General features: G+C 41.7%; 1 protein-coding gene across 1 annotated transcript in view; it reads right to left on the minus strand.

Annotated features, from left to right (window-relative positions):
• Nucleotides 1-19,122, minus strand: part of NCKAP5 (NCK associated protein 5) — a 904,891-nt gene that overhangs the window by 412,783 nt on the left and 472,986 nt on the right. Inside the window, exon 7 of the mRNA XM_084808715.1 lies at nucleotides 17,384-17,517. Within this exon, the coding sequence (XP_084664841.1) occupies nucleotides 17,384-17,517 (134 nt within the window). The remainder of the gene's footprint in view (nucleotides 1-17,383; nucleotides 17,518-19,122) is intronic.

A 19,122-nucleotide genomic window follows, 5' to 3' on the forward strand; every position in this document is an offset into this window, starting at 1 on the left:
ACAATTTTTTTCCTAAATCGGATTTTTACTGTTATTATCTGGTGTCTCTCAAGTATATGAAGTAAAAGAGGAACAATACTGTAGTTTGTTACATATTGTTCTCCGAGGAGTAAAAAGAGCCAAAATAGGCAGTGGGGTGCAATTTTAACAGATAAACTATTCAAGGCTCATCCTGATGTCTTTTTGATTATTTGCTTAAGCTAGAAGAGCCTGCACACCTGGTGATGTACACAGCTAAATGCATACCCTCATGAATGTATAGCACCTAAACAAGAGCCTGATGAACTTCTTACTTTTGTTAACTATCGGGAGCTTCAAAAAAACACAAGGGGACTGTTAAGCACTTTTCAGGCTATAATACACAAGTAGCAGTCTGTATTCAGCTTAAGAGTGCTATGCAGGCCTCAGCTAGAATGATATAGAATATGAAGAGTACCTCAATCATTCATCTGGGAGGAAGGTGCAGTTCCATACTGTGGAATTTTCCTTCAATGCTGTTTCTGGATAACTGTACACCAGTGCATTAAGTATTTATTTATTTATTTATTTATTTATTTATTAAATTTATTAATCGCCCATCTGACTGGTCACCCAGCCACTCTGGGCGATGTACAACTCACCATAAAACAATTTAAAACAATAAAATTTTACCATAATTTTTTTTTTTTTAAATACCCTAACCCACCCCAAATGCCTGCCTGAACAACCACGTTTTTAATGCACGACGGAAGCTCATTAAAGAGGGGGCATGACGGAGTTCCCTAGGGAGGGAGTTCCACAGAGTGGGGGCCACCACAGAGAAGGCTCTCTCCCTCGTCCCCACCAATCTAGCTGTCCTGGCTGATGGGACAGAGAGAAGGCCATCCGAGGCTGATCTTGTTAAGCGGCCTGTCTGGTGTTGCTGGAGGCGCTCCTTAAGATAGGCTGGGCCGGAACCATATAGGGTTTTAAAGGTCAAAACCAACACCTTGAATTTGGCCCGGAAAACAACTGGTAACCAGTGCAACTCCTTCAGCACTGGAGTGATGTGATCTCGCCGGCGGCTGCCTTTAATCAGGCATTAATTAATTAATTAATTAGGCAGCATTGGGTTGCATCCAACTAGCACAAAGCTTCTACCACTTGCAGAAACTTCATTTTCATCTATGTGCAAGTGTCAAATCCAATACGTTGATTTTCCTTGGGCAAGCCATTGAGCAACTTGTTACAAAAGCCATTTTGTAAGCTATTGCACAAGCATTTTCACAACTCACTATGACTTCATTACTCTAGGTGCTGCTTGTGCTCTTTTTTCACTACTGATTGTTTAACAAGTGATTGTGCAACTGCTAGAACACACAACTTCTAGCAGTACAATTCTGCCACTTGTACATTTTCCACTAACATTATATTGGATACAACCCAGGGCAATGAAAACAGCACACACATGCCTCTGGTTCAGTATAATCTTCCAACCTCTAGAAGAAGATACAGAACAAAACTGAAATAAACTGAAATTAAATGTTCTTACATAGCCCTTATCTTGTAGAGGGTAGAGGGATAATTATTAATTTAGATGTGTATTCGACCCTATCCTATAGTCCGAAGGCAGGGAACTTAAGAGAACATCCATGAGTGCTATGTCTATCGTCCAGCCCTGCATGGATAAACACACTGTGTTAATGTCAGGTAAAAGAAGTTGAGAGTATAAGAAACAGGCAGAGGGCTGATTCAAATATTCACTATCTGGGTAACAGCCTATATGTGGAAGACATGGGGCTGAACATGGGGTGTATGTGTATGTCCCACTGCCCACAGAAGTTACAACAAGCCTAGGATCATATGCATACCATTTCTAAGCTTTTGAGAGATGGAAGGATTGCCAAAATTCGGCAACTCCATGGCAGCAATAAGTAATCCCAAAGTTGAGTCATGACCCAGAATATGAAGGCTGTTATTGTTCTATGTTACCGAGTCCTTATCATTTGCAGCTACAGTTTCTCATCAATACAAGCAGTTCTCCATATGGTATGCTTATATAGCTTTGGATTTATGCTAAAAAATATTAAACATTCATAGGGTTAAACGCAAAACCTGTTTTATCAGTAAATATTTTACCTTCTGATGTGACTCTGACATGATGTGGGTACAATTCTGAGGGTGACTCGGGAATTTAAAGGGTACTGAGAAGAATCGAAAGGATTTCCGTATCCCAGAGGAAACCAGTACTAGACAGTACTTAAGAAATACAAAAGGAACTTGGATTTGGAAAAGAATGTAAAACATATTTTTGTGCTCATCTTTGTGGAAAGGAAAGGTTCCTCCTGTGCAAGCACTGGGTCATTACTGACCCCTAGAGGGACGCCACTTGCGCTGGCGTTTTCGTGGCAGACTATAGCGGGGTGGTTTGCCATTGCCTTCCCCAGTCGTGACTACCTTTCCCCCAGCAAGCTGGGCGCTCATTTTACCGACCTCTGAAGGATGGAAGGCTGAGTCGACCTGAGCCGGCTACCTGGGACCCAGCTTCCACTGGGATCAAACTCAGGTCGTGGGGAGAGTTTCAGTTGCAATACTGCCGCCTACCACTCTGCGCCACACGAGGCTCTCATCTTTGTGACTAGGGTCCTAATCAGTCTGGCAAAAATATCTTCCTTTTTAAAGTGTGTCTGTTTGGGAACACAAGCTGTATTAGATGCAGCATAAAGAAATTCTACCGGCACAGGTGTTCAACACATGACTCTCTTGCTCTAGTACTGTAAGCAATGTACAACTGTACTTGTAACATACTGTACATGTTATAACCAGGTCCATTAGCTGTCATGGAAATATTACTGGTCAAAGCCATTTGAAAAATACTATACATGCAAATCCTGTAAGAGGATATTTCTGAAAGAAACAGAAGAATGCTTACAGTTATTCCAAGAGTTCCTATTAGTACCTGAAACAAAGATGTGACACTACATTGCTGGCAAACCAAAGTTTTAGGATTCCTTTGGTTCTGGATGATCACCATTTTTTCCTGTAAATGTGCAGGGATTGAAGACTGTAAATTACCTTAAATCAAAAATCTGAACAGTGTGGAAATGCTTCATTCATTTCATCATTTATTTCATTTATTATATTTCTATACCACCTCATAGCTGAAGCTCTCTGGGTGGTTCACAAAAATTTAAAAAAAGGATTACATTACATTATATAAAGTATAAAACCATTCACACAATGACATAGAACAAATAGCACACACAACAACGACATATATCTAAAACAATAAAAAACCATCATCCAGAGACAAAGAGACTCATTATATACTGCCAAATGCCTGAGAGAAGAAGGCAGTTTTAACCTGGCACCGAAAAGCTGACAATGTTGGCGCCAGGCAGGTCTCATCAGGAAGATCATTCCATAAACGGGGGGTTTCATATGGTCATGCTTTTATAATGTCTTTTATCTGCATTTCTTCCTGCATTTACAAATTTCCTGTGCTAATTCAAAGGATTTCATAGCATTAGAGCATGGGGGAGAGAGGCAACTTGTAGCTGTCCAGATGTTTTGGCCTACAACTCCCATGATCCCTCACCATTGGCTATGCCGGCAGGTTTTGGTGTTTTTTTTAAACCCACCCAGCGTACGCGGGTTTTGGTGTTTTTTTTAAACCCACCCAGCCATGATAGGCTACATAAAGATTTCCGTAGCCTATCATGTCTTTTTTTAAAAAAAAAACACCACCCAGCCATGATAGGCTACGTAAATCTTTACGTAGTCTATCACTTTTTCTTTTTTTTTTACCAAGACTGGAAATGCCGGCGGCAGTAGCCGGTCGGAAGACCAGCCGCCGCAGCTGCCGCTGCCGCCACCCGGAAGATCCGCCCCTGGTTAAGTCTCATCCCAGGGGGGATCTGCGGAGGGGCGGGGGGGGCAGGCCATTCCGCCACAGATTTCAGGGGGCCGAATGCACTGGCATTCAGCCTCACCGAGATCCGTGGCGGAATTCTCTGCCATCCCTAAGCTTGAGTTCCACAGAACTCAATGAAACTGTGCCATCTAGTGGCTGTTTTAATCGAGTAACATTCTGACTTTTTAAAAAAATAGTTCATTAGTTCCGGTTCTTTTGAGATGGAATAAGCAGGAAATACCTCTGGATGTGCCCTGGAGTTTAATGACGTCATGAAAAGGACCCACAAACTTCAATGAGTGAGCCATCTCAATAGCAGGATAAAAGCTCCGTGTGAAGGAGCTCCATGTCTCACTATGGTTAATTCTATCACAAAAAACACAGCTGCTACTATGGACTGATGGGAACAGCCATCTTTTTTGCAGTACAATGACTTGGAAAAGAACAGCACATTATCAGGTACAGCCACTTCCTGTAACTTTCTAGCTGCTCTCAGCAGTTAGAACATGTTAAACAAACAAACAAACAAACAAACATGAAAGGCCATCCTCAAATCACTTCATAAAAATGTGTGGTTTTTACAACCATAACATTTGGTTAAATCATGGGTTTTGGTAATTTTTCTGTCAAATTTCCACAAGGAAATGGGATGGGATAGACTTGGTTTGGGGCACATGCCAGCATGGGAGAAAATGGACTCATTCTGTTTGTCCATCCCAATGCAGGTGAGGTATTCTCCACTCAAACAAGTTGTGTAAACTGAAAAGCAGGTTCAGAGGCTAGGGCTTTACATGGGCTGGTAAGGCAGGGGCTGGCCCTTGGGCTCAGATGATGGAGTATTCAGCCTGGTGACAAGGCCAGTACTGGAGCCTAGGCATTGCACTTGAAGCACAGTCTGCCAGGCTTCTGGTTGACAAGAATGTTGGTGGTCCTTCAGGAAAGGCACTAGAGTTTCACTGCTGGGAGCCTTTGTCTTAGATACCACCACCCTTCTGGTGAACTGCAATCATGGAGCAGTTTGCAAAGTAAAAAAAGCAAAAATTGTGGGAAATGTTTTTGTTTTGTTTTTAACCCACACGAGTACCAAATATTTGAACAGATAATCATGCAGGCACTTTTTATCTGAAAGTTGTATGTCTCTCTGTTGAGAAAGTGGGCTGAAGCAGACCTAGACCCAAAGTAGAAGATCATGTACCCCCACTGCTCTTTGCATGAATATATGTATGAAGCGTAATTAGCAGCTATGCTAGCCTTTGTCAGGGGGAGGAGTTGCTTAACCATTTCCCTATGGTTAGTTTTCCACTCAAAGTCAGCCCCCAAGATGCTTTTCCCTCTGCAGTATTTATATCTTTACCTCTGGGAGTAGAGGGTAATTTTGAATAGAAATATGGACAAGGTGTTAAGCAGACCTTCCTGCTCAGTGTTGTTCTGCTCAAACCACACAGCTTTCCTTAAATGCTCTTTTTTTAAAAAAAAACAGAACAAAACAAAAACAAGCCACCACACCCGGTGATTGGGCACACATCTTCAGCATTACATTTCTGAAGACCAAACTAGATCCAACTGAAATATAGCTCTTATATCTTTGTATGCATTCAAAAACGCATTTTGCCTGATAAAGATTTCAACAGTATGTGAAGCTTGCATCATCGTTAAACTACTGACTGGTCCAATTAAAAAAAAAAAGTGATTTTCCAACATATTCTGTGCATCTATAAATACTTAGTTATCAACTGATAAGTTTGCAAGAGTTAACGTTACAAGAAGAATCTTCATTCATGAGGTTGGGACAATACTAGATTACAATGTAAGAAAACAAGAGTGAGAATCAGAGACCAGGCAAGTAAATTATTCCAATTTTGCCCATGGCAGACACAAATTACTCATTTCCCAGCACATCTTTAAAGAAGCTTTCAGATCAAGGAAGCAGACTAGCAATGCACATTATTCACTAATATATCTCTGTGCTAAAACAGAACTGCTATTATTGCAACTTTATTTGCCTAAACAGCCTACGGGTGGTATTTGTGGAATGCATCTTCTATTATGTGCCTTCTTAATAATACTTGATGTAGGGGACAATTTAGCTCCCTGAAAGTAGAACATAAATCACGAAATGTCTGAGAAATAAGTCCTATCATTTTAATAGGTCTTGTGATTTCTTATGTATTGTTGTATATGATTTCTATGGTCACTTAGACCAGCATTCTCCAACCTTGGTCCCTTAGGGAAAGAAATGATCATATTTCAGATATGACCAGTATTTTCAGAATGAAGCTGGGAAGGCAAGTCTTGGCAGGATGTAGTCTAAGATGGCATCAGGTCAAGAGCAGCAGGAAGCCCACTCCAGTAACACTCAATAGGCTGGATGTGGACAAACAGACTATACGAAGAACAGGGTGGGGACACAGGCTTATTAAAAAGGTTCTCAAAAGAAGCAGAGTATGCAGAAACAGCCTCAACATTAGTAGGCAAGGGACATACGCAAAGTGATATAGAGATTGTTTTGAGGAGCAGTCAAGGTACTCTGGGCAAAACCTGCTGGCTTACATTAGGGATGTACGAAAGTGACTTACCTGTTCGTGGATTACGTTGATGGTGAGGGAGGAGGCGTTCCATCCCTCCCCCCGGAATCCTCGCTGGGGGGGGAGACGCTCCGTTGCTCCCCCCGGAATCCTCGAACGGCCGGCTGTGCTTTGCGGCAGCTCTGCGGAGCAGCTGGCCAGGCCCAGCCAGGCCAGAGCCATCCGCAGCCGGATTTCCGGCCGCGGAGGGCTCTGGGTAAAAAAACCCCCAGTGTACGCAAATGGTGGCAGCTATGGCTGCCGCCATTCGCGTTCCTTCTTTTTGGCTGTCTTAATCTACATAAATATTTACATAGACTATGGTGGCAAAAATAAAGGGGAACGCAAATAGTGTAGCGGGTGCTATTTGCGTCCCTTTTTCATTCACCGTTTTAGCCTACGTAAATCTTTACGTAGGCTAAAACGGTAAATCAAAAGGGGACGCAAATAGCCCCCGCTACGCTATTTGCGTTCCCCTTTATTTTCGCCGTCATAGTCTACGTAAATATTTACGTAGATTAAGACGGTAAAAAGAAGGAATGCAAATGGCGGCGGCCGTAGCCACCGCCATTTGTGTACACGGTTTGTTTGTTTGTTTTAAACCCACCCATCCATGATAGGCTACGTAAAGATTTACGTAGCCTATCACTTTGGTTTTTTTTTTTTTTTACACAAGCCTGGAAATGGCGGCGGCAGCCGGTTGGAAGACCAGCCGCCACAGCCGCCGCCACAGCAGCCGCCGCCGCCCAGAAGATCCGCCACAGGTAAGTCTCGTCCCAGGGGGGATCCGCGGGGGGGCAGGCCATTCCGCCACGGAGTTCGGGGGGCCGAATGCACTGGCATTCGGCCTCACCGAGATCCGTGGCGGAATTCTCTGACATCGCTACTTATATTTCCTTTTGCAGAGAAGAGGACCAACGGACCAAGGCATCCACAATTTGATATGTTTCATTCCAGATCAGTAGGATATGTGGTATCCAGCTCATGTCATTTTTTCAGGAGGTTGGGCCTGACTTGTTTTGAGTTGCAAAAGGCAGCAATGAAACTCTCAGTGCTATTGGATATTCCAGGTCTAAAATTCATCTGAGTCTCCCTTGTCCTCATTATGCCTTGTAATACTTAAATAACCATGACACAGAAATCAATGGACTTACACCCCTGTAAATAAGGACAGAATTGGGTTGTTGGATTAAGTATTAATGGTTTCCGAGCTACAACTATTTCATAATTCACTATGGACAAGTGTCAGATTTCTAAAGAGATCGTCACAAGTTTAAGCAAACACATGACAAACCCTAAAATCCAAGTTACAGAAAAATCCTATACATGTCTATTCAGCAGTAAGCCCTACTGAGTTTGATGGGACTTACTCCTAGGTATTATTTATTATTATTTATTTATTTATTACATTTCTATACCACCCCATAGCCGAAGCTCTCTGGGCATTTTACAAAATTAAAATACTAAATATAATATAAAAAGTTTAGAAGCCATTTACATAAAAGCACAGAGACAATATACACAACAACACGTTAACTAAAACCAAGTTTGAACAGTCAGTCATAACTAAAGACACATCCAGAGCCGATTAAAACTCACCATGTCCTGCCAAATGCCTGGGAAAAGAGACAGGTCTTAACCTGGGGCCGAAAAGATAATAATGCTGGCACCAGGCAGACCTCATCAGGCAGCTTGTTCCACAGATGGGGGGCCACCACTGAGAAGGCATTCTCCCTCATTGCTGCCTTCCGAGCTTCCCTTGGAGGAGGCACTTGGAGGAGGACTTTAGACGCTGAACGTAGAGTATGGGTAAATTCATTTTGGGAGAGGAGTGCCATCAGGTATTGTGACAAGCTGTGTAGGGCTTTATATTCAGCACCGTGAACTGAGCTCAAAAGCATATAGGCAGCCAGTGCAAGTGGGCCAGAGTCAGTCTTATATGTGCGGACCTTCCTATATACACATAAGCGTATATAAGGCTGCTGCTTAAGAAGGATAAGAGAACGCTTCAGAAGGTAATATTTACAATATGTGGATGACACCCAGCTCTACCTCTCCTTTTCATCAAATCCAGGTGAGGCAGTGGCTGTTCTGAATCAATGCCTGGGCACAGCAATGTACTGGATGAGGGCCAATAAACTGAGACTCAATCCAGACACGATGGAGTTACTGTTAGTGGGTGGTTCATCTGCCCAGCGGGGTGATGTTCAACCTGTTCTAGAGGGGGGTTCACTCCCCCTAAAGGATCAGTTCATAGTTTAGGGCTGCTCTTGGCCCAGAACTGTCACTTGAGGCACAGTTGAACATGGTGGCGTGGAGCATCTTTTATCAGCTTAGGCTGATATACCAACTGCACCCTTATCTGGACAGAGATAGCCTAGATACAGTTATCTATGCTCTGATAACCTCTAGTCTGGATTACTGCAAGCCATTATATCTGGGGCTGTCTTTGAAAATGGTCTGGGAACATCAGTTGCTCCAAAACAGGGCAGCAAAATTGTTAACAGGGACTGGCCAACGAGATCACATTATGCCAGTATTTTTCCAATTGCACTGGCTGACAGTCCATGTCCAGGCCTGATTCAAAGTGCTGGTATAAATATTTAAAGCCTAAATGGCTTGGGGCCAGTTATCTGAAGGATTGTCTCCCATATGTACCTGCCTGGACCCAATCTTCAGGGGTCTTTCTCCTTTGAGCCCCTGCCAAAGGAAGTGAGGCGGGTGGTTACCAGGAAGAGGGCCTTTTCTGCTGTGGCACTCCGGTTGTGGAATGATCTCCCTAGAGAGGTTTGCTTGGTATCTGCATTGTACTCCTTTCAGCACCAGGTGAAGACCTTTTTACTTTCCCAGCATTTTAGTATTTTAGTATTCTAGTCTTTTAGCTCTGTTGTTTTAAATCTATATTTTAAATATCTTCATTGCTGCTACGTTTTATTCTGGTTGTACTTTTATATTGTCGTTTATGCTCTACTTGTGGTTTTAATTTTTGTGAACTGCCCAGAGAGCTTTGGCTAGAAACATAATAAATAAATAAATAAATATCCTGCTGGTGGTACCCAAGATTTCAGAGATTCAGTCCATCATGGCTTGGAATTGGGCCTTTAGTCTCCTTCTGGGTTTTAAGCACCTACTAAAAACATATCTTTTCCAACAGGCATTCCCAATATAGTAATCTATATTCTATACAAAGACTTGTTCTTGTACATCACTCAGAAATGTCTTTAATAAATTGATTCTTTAATGTCAGTTAAATAATAAACAAATAATAATGAGCCTATGGGAGGATGAGATGGTCATTGTTTGTCGCTCCCCTACTTCCTCTGCTCTTTTCTTTCTAGATTCTCTCTTTTCAACATAGTGTGTTTATTCCATAACTACTTTTTATTGATGTTTTATCCCTTCCTATCCAGGAAGATTTTCCATCCCCACCTTTCTTTTCTATGAATATATCAGAGCATAGAAATTCACAACTTATTTTATTGGCACTAAGCTCACATCCCTGGAACTAACCTATAGATTTATTGAGTAAGCAGGGATTACAACTGAATGAAAACAAAATCCTTAAGGAGGAAAACATCCTTAGCTTAGGAAGGGTAGCATTTGCTATTATGCAGCAATTGATCTGAACGTTGCCACCAAATCAAAAAAGTAAACTGTTGGCAAAAGAGAGAATCCAGTTACCTATGCACACAAGCAATGCTTATAAAGAAGGGTGGAGCTTTTCTTGGATGCTGGAGGCTGCATTTAGAAGGGGGATGAGAACTAAAGAAAAGTTATGCAGAATTATCGCACATTTCAGTTCAGATGCTGCCTATTACTACTTGGATTTCGAAAGGCTATATTGACATACCATAACCTAAAAGTTAGTCTGGGGATGGGCCCTATGAAACATATCATATCCCCCAGTTAGGTTTATACGGCCAAATCTCTATCACACATAAAGTAGTAGAATATATTTTATTGTTTACTTTCAGTCAGGGGTCACAATCAGCCTACATAGGCTCTGATTTCTGTATCTTAAATATAATCCATAGCTTAGACTCATTTTCATTGCCCTCATTGCTACCACCTTAGCATATGCACAGTGCCTTTGTTAACTGCACTGCCTGTTTGTCAGCACATCTGCTTTCAATCCCTGTGGAGCTCCATAAGAATGGAAATAGTAGAGCACAGCGCCTCCATGCTCAAGCAGCCCAATATGGTGTTCTTGCCTGCTTTGCCAGAATATGCACAAGTAACCCACTCTTTTAGCATGTGTTATGCCATTAGTTTTGGCACTGAGAGCTGACTTTTTCCATTTAGAGCTGTAATTCTAGACAACCTAGTCAACCCTGATAGACATTCCATGGCTGATCTTCATACTTCTGTCTTCGCTGGAAAATAAGAAGGCAACCTTCTATAGTTCACTCTGATTTTATAAAATAGTACAGCAGAAGGTATACAAACTATCACTTTATCACTAATGACTTGGGAATTAGTTCTCATTTCTCCACTGTTAACAGGATGTCACCGGCATCACTAAACCAAACTCATTAGGGTGAGTCAATATTGTAACAGGAGGAATTTGAAGAGTTCACGTTTGCACATGAAGCTGACACAACCTGTCATATTATGCAGGGCTGGCCCTCTCAGGAGGCAAGGTGAAGCTCCTGCCTCAGGCAGCGAAGCAGCCCCCACCACCAGGAGCACCTACTTCTACCACCAGACTCCCTTCCTTTTTGGCCAGCAGCGCGCGCCCTCCCTCCCTTTGTTCTGCAACCACTGCGTCTCCCACCCACCCCCCAACCTACTCCACTGCCACTGCCTCCTGTGCAGATTCTCTCAGAACAAACAGGAAAGTGGGCAGGCAAGTTCTCTGAAGAGCCACATCAACCAGAAAAGGATCTCTTAGAGAAGCAGCCGCACCCAAATGCCTGGCTCTGAGGGTCCTTCCTTAGAGACGGGCATTGTGGGAGGAGGGGTGTCCCTGGAGATCTCCCGCAGTACAGGAGCAGGCACTGGCACTGGCAATGCAGTAGGTAGGTAGGGCAGTAGAGACAGGGCGAAGAAGTAGAAAGACTCGGTGGCAGCCTGGGCAGGAGTAGGGAGACAGACTGGGTGGATGGGAGTGAGTAGGGAGACAGACCAGGCGAGCAGGCAGGCAGGCAGGCAGGGGAGGAGAAGCAAGACAAATGTGGAGGGCGGCAGAGGGGGGAGATAGATGTGGGGGGGGAGAAGGGAGACAGACAAGGGAGAGGAGAGGCAGCAGTGGCGGCACATGCGCTTTCCCAAGTTTGCGTTGGTGCTGATATTATGTAAAGTGTCGCTAATACCATAGTGGTCATGTTCATGCCTGTTGAAAATGACACGCAAAACCTTACGTTTAAAATTCAGCATGAGCGGGGAAACGCTGAAGCACACTGAAATTAGAATGATAATGCATACATATCATTTGTCATACTCCCTATAACCCCAGCGTGAATAATTTTATACATTTCACTCAGTGTGTATTGTTAGACTCATGATATGATCCTATGCACACTTGCTTAACTCTACTATACACAGTAGGAATTACCTCTGAGTAAAAATGTATAGAATTGTGCAGCAAGGCTACAATCCTACGCACATTAGCTTGGAAGTAAGCTTCAGTGAATACAGAGGAACATTCTTCCAAGTAAGCATGCATAGGATTGGGCTATTTTTCACTCAGACAGCAGCTGCAGATGTTTATCTGGAATGCCATCTTTATTGAAATGCCTTTTGCAGTTTTAGGTTTACAGTGCAAATATGAAAAGCTTCAATAATTGTTTGCAGATGGACTGTTATGTAATAATGTCTTTTATTGCTTTCCATGGCCAAACATAGTAATTGAAATAATAAAAAAGCCAAAGTTACCACTCTAACATTTGATCATTAGCCTGGATCCTATGCAGTGTGTATTTGCTCAACAAGCACTTGGTACAGTATGGCTGTACAGAAAATAAGAGATATAATCAATTTATATCCTGTGTACACCTTCACGTTTTTAGTGGAATGACACTATAAATCACCCAGACATTTTTTCTTCTTCTTTAGCATTACTGCACATATTGGGGTTGAAATAACACACCAAACAACCAAACAAAAAACCTGCCACTCAGTCAAGAAAGACTGTAGCAGAACAACTCATACAGCTAAGTCAGGGAGTTATTTAGGAAAAAGATTCCTGAAACTGTAGAGGGAAAGAGAGAGAAAACGGGAACTGGAAACATCTAGTGAAATAAGGATGAGGAATACTAGGTTGTTGTTTTTCTAAAGTAGGAGAGAAAAAACAGGAAATATTATGTTGTATGTCCCACTTTAAACATTGTGATGAGTATTGCATGTCAGTTAATACAATCCAATTAAATTAACTATTAACACTATTTCCCTTTCCTTTTGTCTCATGTCTTATATTAGATAAATGCAAGAACCTGTGTACATCACAGTTCATGACATATGTACAACACCTTGACCAGGTTCACACAATCACCACAGCCCACAAGTGACTTATTTAAGCTATGGTGGCTTGTGGCATGTGCTGGTGGCCATTTTGAATACTCAACCCCCAGCGGTGGGTTGCATAGTTTGTCGTGTCATCCAAATCTGGACAGAAGAGGTTGACTGAGGGTTAAACAACCCTCAAATAACTAATGATCTGTGGAGAATTATTTGAGGGTTGTTTAATCTTCCAACAACACCTGCTGCCTGGGTTCGGATGATACGGCAAACTATGGCAGCCCCCCGCCAGGGGTTGAATATTCAACATAGTTTAGTAGACCTAGGCAATATATATTTGTTTAACTTGGTACAAATGCAACCAGTCACTATGATGATGTGTGATTTTGAACTGATGATGGTTTTCTACACAGGGTTAAGGTTGTTTTTAATGTTTTATTATGTTTGTATTTGTTTATTATTCTTGTCTGAATCATTGTAAACTGCCTTGGTTAGTTACAGAAAAGTGGTATATGAATGAATGAATGAATGAATGAATGAACGAATGATGAAAAGCACATAATGAAAAACCTACCTGTAAAGAATTGCATAAATTGAAGGAATATGTGATAGTCAAACCATTTGTTTGTTTATTTATTTATTTATTTATTGCATTTATACCCCGCCTTTTTTCCTCTTGCAAGGAACCCAAGGCGGCTGACATTATCCTCCTCCTCTCCATTTTATCCTCACAACAACAACCCTGTGAGGTGGGTTGGGCTGAGAGTCTGTGACTGGCCCAAAGTCACCCAGTGAGCTTCCATGGCCGAGTGGGGACTAGAACCCGGATCTCCCAGCTCCTAGTCCAACACTCTTGCATTTCTTGCAATGTCACAGTTTATTTTTCTGTGGACAGCACTTAACTGGCAAAGGGAAGAGAATACATTAGACACACAGACATAGCTGGGACAATAAATTGGCCACAACTTCATTGACTCACTTGAATAACCTTGGCGGAAGAATAGGGCATGGATCCTGTCACTGGCCAGCCTGCCTGCTGACCAATTCCCCTTCCTGGCCCACATGCCAGGAGCGCTGGTGGTGGATGGCAGGGCCAGGGGCACACCACAGCATGGACTATTGATGTGAACCTCTTTCCACCACCCTGGACATGGCCAGCTCACAGCCCCCACGCTGGGCTGGACTTGGTGCCATGTCCCCAAGATCCCTTACGGAAATCCCCACTGTGAGGGAGCGGGGAGTCCAATCCCGCTCCCCTTCATCAATGGATCCAATCCAATGTCCATCACACCTACATAGTTGTGACAAATGCTATAAAACGAAGCATCCACGAAGAATTTACTGATAGTCCAGATTAGCTTATTTACAATGAAACTAATCTTTCAATGGAGGAAGCAAAAAAGCCTGCACCATCTTTGCCAATTGGTGTGCCGGTAAAGTTTCTTCCCAGCCCCATTAACTGGCAACTACTTCTGTCGCTGCAAGACATCTTATTACCCAGAGAGAGAGAGAGAGAGAGAGAGAGAGAGAGAGGAGTTAGCAACTGCAATCCTGCAGCCACCTGGGAGCCCTGCTTTTAGGGGCTTCAGGTTGAACTGGAGCGAGAACAAAGGAGAGAGCTCACGTCCAATGGGTCCGCCTCTTTGGCCCCACCCCATCAAAGTGCTGATGGCTCAGCAGTCCTTTCCTGGGAAGGCGATGATGCCATGGTTGTGCAACCTCTCCTCACCAGCCTTTTCTCCCTTTGCTACCAGCCTGCACATCCCCACAAATCACAGCTCCGTGTTAAGAGGGGAACTCGGCTAAGCATAGCAAGGCCATTCAAATGATCTTGTCTCATAGTTGAATGATAGTAATTCTTGACCTGCTTCAGCACATTGAAAGACCATTCACCTGAAGCTAGCGATGCAGGTAGAGTAGACTAAGGGAAATCCTCAATCCAGCAATGACATTAGGAAACACACCAGTAAGCCTAAGTTGGAGTCTTTCTTGAAGCAATTCCTTTGGTTTACAATCCAGTTTAAGTTGTATGATGAACATCTTTCAATCCTGTCAGTTTATCTCTGTGTTTGTATGTATAACCTCATTTGGAGATAACGTCAAGTCTAAATTTGAGGATCTCTGTGAATGTGAGGCCTGGGACAAATGGCCCTCCTGCCCACCCCCACCCCCTGCTTATAGGCCCCCTTTGCTCCCACTTCGCTCCTCCTTTCACACAAGTGACAAACAAAGCTAGGAACTCACAGCTAACCCTAGCTTCCTGTTATGTCCACACTTGAACACTATGGTTAATGGCTTCCAAACAAGCCAGGATATGAAACCATGGTTTAAAGTTGGCTTCCAAATCCTGATTTATTTGGAAGCCATTAACCATGGTTTCCAGTTCAGACATAATGGTAAGCTATGATTAGCTGAGGATTCCACGTTTATTCACTCTCTCATTCACATGAAGGGAGGAGCAAAACAGGAGCAAAGAAGCTTGTGCATGAAGCTTGTGCATATCCTGACTTAATATCTGAATATGGCCACTGTTATAAGGATGGACTTAATGTATTCTGATGATGTGACCCAGACGTTTTTCTTAAGTTAATCTATTTCATGCAGTGCATGAGCAAGAGTAAGTACATCTTCTTAGAAACAAAAACATGCAAGATTACAAAGATATCTGCTGGTGGGTTCTCATCTTTCTTTTTCTGTTAATGTCAGGTGAAAGCCAGAAGCACCAGGTGCAGTGTCAACTCATTTATATTTATTTTATTAAAATATTTACAGGCCACCTTTCAATATAGAAACCTCAAAGGCTGATCCAAAAATATTAAGAAAAGTTCAATCTCATAGTATCACACAAAAACCCAGAACAATAAAAAATAAATAAAAGTAGGGCTGTCAGAAACATGACTGAAGAAACATTAGCGGATCAATTAAATGTGCATATGTTTTCATACAACCTAAACAATAGTTTTTAAGAAAAAAAATCAGACTTCATTTTTAGTTTGAGCTTGCCTATGTCACAACAGCACAAAAACCATGAAGGGAGCAACAAAAACAGATTGAAGCAAAAAGTGAACACGTTCTCAAAGGTACCAATGAAGAATATTTTAAAATAAACACAATGCATTTCAGAAGAGACTATAAAAATACCATTATATACTACTATGCCGAACCTAAATAGAATAAATACCTGACATATCCAAATTCTAGGAACAGGCTAATCTGTCTGCCAAAGACAGGCTGTCTCTCTTATATCATCAGGGAAACTGCATGGAAAATGTCTTCCTTATATAGCCCCCAAATACTATACTATATAGTATATATATATATAGTGTGTGTGTGTGTGTGTGTGTGTGTGTGTATATATATATATATATATATATATACATATATATACACACTATAGTATATAGTATATATATATATACTATAGGTGACATCTGAACAATTTACTTGTGTAGGCTCCCTGAACAATTTATAACTCTGCATGATCAAGATTCTAAATTGTATGCAGAGCCTACATGAATAATGCACACTGACGATGGAGCTGAATGATGGGAATGTGATATAGGGGGCTGGTCCAGTGAGCAAGTTAAACAAGTTAACTAAGCAAAGTAAAGTCAGTGAGTACTCAAAGGGCTGGATGTGCCCAATCTCGTCTGACCTCGGAAGCTAAGCAGGGTCAGCCCTGGTTAGTACTTAGATGGAAGACCGCCTGAGAATCAGGCTTCCTGCATTGAGCAGGGGGTTGGACTTGATGGCCTTGTAGGCCCCTTCCAACCCTATAATTCTATAAGCCTCTATACTGCAAGACGTTTGAAGATACAGCCAAAGTGCACAGGGACTCTCCCCTCTATACCCTTATTTTAAGGAACATCCCTAGCTTGAAAACATAAGACTGAAAACATAAGACATAGGATGCTCTTTTATTTCTGAATCTCACCACTCAGAAGGACTAGTACTGTAGCTTTAGGGGGTCCTTTTAAACGTTTTTTTATAGAAATCATAGATTATGAACAAACAGCAAGAAGCTGTTAATGTCATCCATTAAGGTAGGCCTGTACAGAGTATGATGGCCCATCTGGGGCATGTTAAACATGGGAGTCTGACCCTATACGCTGTACCTTCGTAAAGTAGACCTAGGGTAACGGTGTCACAAGAATGTTATCTGCATTTAACAATGTCTGAACGTATTTATCAAGAACAGGAGGTTGTTCAATCACATCAAATTCTCCTTCTTTTGCCTTTACCATGATAATTGATGCTGCAGTGGTGCATCCAATTAGATTGCTTCATAGTCCTTGACTTTAGGTGTGGAGTATGAACTGAGCTGTACTCAGCATTTCAGCCTGGTCAGACACATACTTCTTGGAGGCAAGTCTCATTTTCTTCAGTGAACATACTTTCAAGTAAATCAGCATAAGGTTGCAGCTTTAGTGTTTTTATATGCAAACATACCTTAAAAACAACATTATGAACGAAGTGTAAAATTACAGCTTACCTTGAAAACTGCTGTTGCAATCCACGCATTTGAACCCTGTTGCGCTCAGATTCCTGTGTCACCTCTCGTAGTTTTTTTTCACTTTTAAGTCTCAAATGTCGCTCTTCCTCCAACTCATGTATCAGCTTCTCACGCTTAAAAAATGAAACAAGAACCACGGTTGAAATAGCAAAAAGGAAAAAGGAAAGGAAAAAAGAAGAGTAAATATTTGTAATGTTCGAGAGTTTAAGCTACAATGTCATTTTCACTGGAATATCTGATCTCATTTTCAGCTTTCCCTCCATTTACAGATCCACACATGGAGAGATTCCGCATTGGGGAAAAGCAAAGAAGAAACAAAATATCAAATGTATTACTTCTTCTAATTTTAATAGTAGTTTACAATTCCTGGTTGGAAATTGGAGGGCTTTACAACTCCTGACTGAAGTTCCTTGAAAACCCCATCACCATCAGGTGACACAACTTAGAGTATTTAGGAACATAGCAATTCTTGTACTATACCATTCAGGAACTTTTTGTGTTTACCTTTCCCTCCCATTGTTTCTACTTTTTTACTGTTATTTGTATCATATAACTTCCCATTGGCACAATATACATACATACATATATATGTACTTTTCATGATTATTCAATTTGTTGCTGTTTGTGTTGCCTTCTTTCATGATTTCTATTTTGTTTTGTTTTTAGGCGTCCCTCACTCCTTTTTTCTCACTCATTCAATTCTATCCAACATTGGCTGTCCTCTAGAGGAATCGAAATCACTGGCAGAACATATTTCCTCTCCCACTGCAGCTCCTGCATGCTCCCCACAATCTGCTGCAGAGGGTTGGGGGACCCTCCAGAGCAGGGAGATGCAGGGGGCAGGAGAGCAAGGGAAAGTCCCATTGTATGAATAGATATCTGCTGGTATAACATTGGATCAACAAAGCCAATGCAGGCACAGTTTTCTCTCGCACCACCTAGCCATATAGGATCTTATGCTCCCATTTCTAATGTAGTGGCACCAATGTAACCCGATACAGATGTGTTTTTAGTGTCCATTTATCAAAAAGTTCAAAAATAAAATTATAATAAAAAGTTTACGAGTTTCGGGGGGGGGGGATCATACTAGGCATATCATTTATATCTGTGTGTGTTTTAAACCAACTGTAAACACAACACTGTGCAATTTTTAGCCTGCCATGGGTATGTCTAATGGTGTTGACCTAAATTTGATGACATACCTGAAAAATGTATCAAGAAATTATGCATATGGTTTCATTACAGAATAACAAAGCTTTCTTGGTATTGAGCCATTATTTGTACAAGTCTTAAAGCTATAAATCCGACTGGATAATAAATTTATAATAGTAGTAAGCAAGAGACCAAAAATATGAGCTTCACAAGGCAGAAAATGGATTTTAAAGAAAGTGATAAATAAGCAGATGACACACTGGGAGGCTGTAAGGGATTAAATGAAATATCTATACATTTGTGGTAAAATATGGGGAATTAGACAGAGTACAGAACTTATGACGAGCTAGCCACACATAAATGCTTGGAAGTGGGAATTTTTAAAATGGGAAATACATTTCCATAAAAGAAATTTAGTGTTCTAATTAAATTAGCCAATTAAAATGTATTCTTGCTGCCCCATAACACAATTCTACAAGAAGCACTACTTACAGAGTGCTTTGAGTAAGTACAGAAAGGCGCAGCATTTCACACTCCCACAATCCTGCAAAATCTCCTCACTGTAA

This window comes from Heloderma suspectum, chromosome 1, assembly GCF_057233095.1.
Source record: "Heloderma suspectum isolate Gila_16-S chromosome 1, 16-S_ref, whole genome shotgun sequence".
Taxonomy (NCBI): domain Eukaryota; kingdom Metazoa; phylum Chordata; class Lepidosauria; order Squamata; family Helodermatidae; genus Heloderma; species Heloderma suspectum.